The 2,700-nt window shown below is 34.3% G+C and overlaps 1 protein-coding gene across 1 annotated transcript in view; it reads right to left on the bottom strand.

Moving 5' to 3' along the window:
- Positions 1-2,700, bottom strand: part of KMO (kynurenine 3-monooxygenase) — a 44,502-nt gene that overhangs the window by 2,364 nt on the left and 39,438 nt on the right. Inside the window, 3 exon segments of the mRNA XM_011380012.2 lie at positions 982-1,041; positions 1,131-1,232; positions 2,445-2,527. Of these exon segments, the coding sequence (XP_011378314.2) occupies positions 982-1,041; positions 1,131-1,232; positions 2,445-2,527 (245 nt within the window).

Genomic DNA, 2,700 nt, shown 5'->3' on the forward strand with positions numbered 1-2,700 from the left:
GTTAATAACAGAGTAGATCTTAAAAGCTCTCATCAGAAGAAAAAAGTAATTTTATAACTATGTATCATGATAGATGTTAACTTGACTTACTATGGGGATCATTTTGCAAATATACACAAATATTGAATTATTATGTTATACATCTAAAACTAATATAATGTTAGATGTCAATCACTTAAAAAAACAAACAAACAAAAAACAGTGTTTAAGACCCTGCACACCATTCCAACTCTACCTCTAGCCATCCTCATATATATGGGCTGCCTTCTGACACCGCTGAAATACCTGCCATTCCAACTCTGGACATGTGAGAGGTTTCCTCAGCTTACAGGCTTCCCGGCCCGTCCCGCTCTCTACCCAGAGCAGCTTATGCCTCTCCCCTGCAATCGTCCATCTCCCCTACTAGTCTCCGAACTATGTGAACAGTGGGAAGTACTTGTGGTTCCTCACCAGGCTCAGCTTAGGCTCTGCAAACTGAAAGAAACTATTCGTTGAATGAATTAAGTTGTAAAATTTCCAAAGGGGAGGATCAGGGATCTGAATGTTTATTTAACGGCATCTCTGAGTCAACTGACCCCAGTCGATATAGCATTACACTGGAATTAGATTCTACTTCATAAGTGATTCAATATGGTTTGTAGTTATACAAATTAAATCAAGAGTATTACATGAAGCAAAAGTAAATTGCTAAATAAAAGTCAAAAAGTCACATTGCTAAAATAAAGTAAAAAGTTTAGAAATATTAGCGTCGATTTTTTTATTTGAATATTTTTTTCTTCAAAAGCTCTCACTGTCTCTTTTTGCCCCTTCTTTGTAGTTTTCCTCATTAGGCACTCTACCTTCTACGTACCCAGGACGTATTTTATTTGGAAGACAAATATTTTGTATCATTACATCATTTCTGTACTTGTCTGAAGTAGACATAACCATTACACTGTGATTAAACACATAAGATTTAAAAAAAGTTTAGTCTGTCCTAACCTTTTTTTGCCAATACCATTGCAGCAGTGCCTCATGGTATCTTATTCTGGAAAACGAGACCTGTAAGAAAGTTTAAAGAGTATTCTGTGTATTTTTTAGTGGCTAAACAGAAGATTAAAATAAAGAAATGCCTTAAATTCAGACCTTACCATGGTATAGAGAGGGATGAAGGTAGATGGCATAATAGCATGAAGCAATCTCTCTATATTCTTTTGGAAGAGGAACAATGGTGAGTTGACATGTGCTCGCATCTGCAATAATGTAAGAGTTTTAAAGGATGCTTTGAAAAAAGTACCTTTATTTCTTTACTACAACTTACAAATGCTCTTTATTTTTATTCAGCACAAAGCTGGACACAAAATAGTCAAATAAAATCTCATTCCCAGTCCCTTTTAGTAAATGTCAATAGTATAAGACATTACCTTGAAAAGGTAGAGCAATTATGAAAACATGCTGGAGAACTCTATTTTGCTCAGGGGTCAATAAAGGAACTCAACTGCATCAAAAGTTTTGTTCGGCTAGAACTGCGGGTACTCTATGAGCCCAAATATTTGACTAATTTCTGTTGCTTCCTGGTTCATTTGGAATATTTTTTATGGCAAGAAGGGATCTGCTGAAAACTATGTTTGTCTTGATCTATTCCATATTTAGGACAAATATTGGGGTTAGCTGTCTTGTTTTTAAAGACACAAAGAAGATACATCAGTGAGCTTTTTGGTATCTTATAGAACTTCCTGCGCCACATATAAAACCATTCTGTTTAAGTTGAACTCCACTTTAGTACTTTCTGTCTTCAGAAGAGATGAAAAAACAGCTACACTCTCTTCTTTAAATTTATCTTGTAAATTTTTTTATTTGATTATTTTAAAACTAAAACCACAACCATTTATTGTGAACTTTTCATATGACTGGCTCAAAACTGAATTGTGTTTTCCTTCAGATTATTAATCTAACCACGAATATCTTCAGTATTACATATTTTTTTTCATTGCATAATGCCTCAAAGGATATTCAATGCTACTCTAAGTTTTCAGCTTATAATGTTAAGAGCAGAAACGCCATTTAACATTTCTTAGATTTTCCAAATACGTTAACACATATCAAAGTTATATTTTCATTAAAAGGGTGTATTATTAACTCTACTAAACATATAAGACTTGAGCCTGTGAATTATCAGAGATTGAAATCAGGCATTTTGTCATCTTTATTACCTACTACATGTCATTGAAATGTCGATGGAGATGATGTGTATGGGTCATTGTCACTGTCTACATAGTCACAATCCACCTGTGTGTAAAGATCACTGTGTATGTGTGTGCATGTGTGTATGCGTGTGTCCTTTTAGTACCATTCTTTGCAGCATGCACGAAATACGGCTAGAACAAAGAAAGATTTTTTAAAAGAATGTTCATTAGAATACCAGTAAATGATCAGTTGAAATAGAGCCAAACCTTCTCACTCACCTCTATGTAGTTGTACATGGATAGTTCTGAAATTGCATGGTCATCTGGAATTCTAACTCTTGAGAATTCAGGAAGACATATACCTAAAAGCCAAGTTAAATAATACATCTTTTCCAAAAACAGTCTATAAAAATGTGCTGTACTCTACACAGGTAAAGTTAAATAATCTCTCTAACTTTTCAAAACTGTAGATAACCAGTCTGGATGACCAACAATCTGTGAATACTGAGCAATAACACATAGGTGTTTCCTACTG

Source organism: Pteropus vampyrus, unplaced genomic scaffold, assembly GCF_000151845.1.
Source record: "Pteropus vampyrus isolate Shadow unplaced genomic scaffold, Pvam_2.0 Scaffold383, whole genome shotgun sequence".
NCBI classification, from domain to species: domain Eukaryota; kingdom Metazoa; phylum Chordata; class Mammalia; order Chiroptera; family Pteropodidae; genus Pteropus; species Pteropus vampyrus.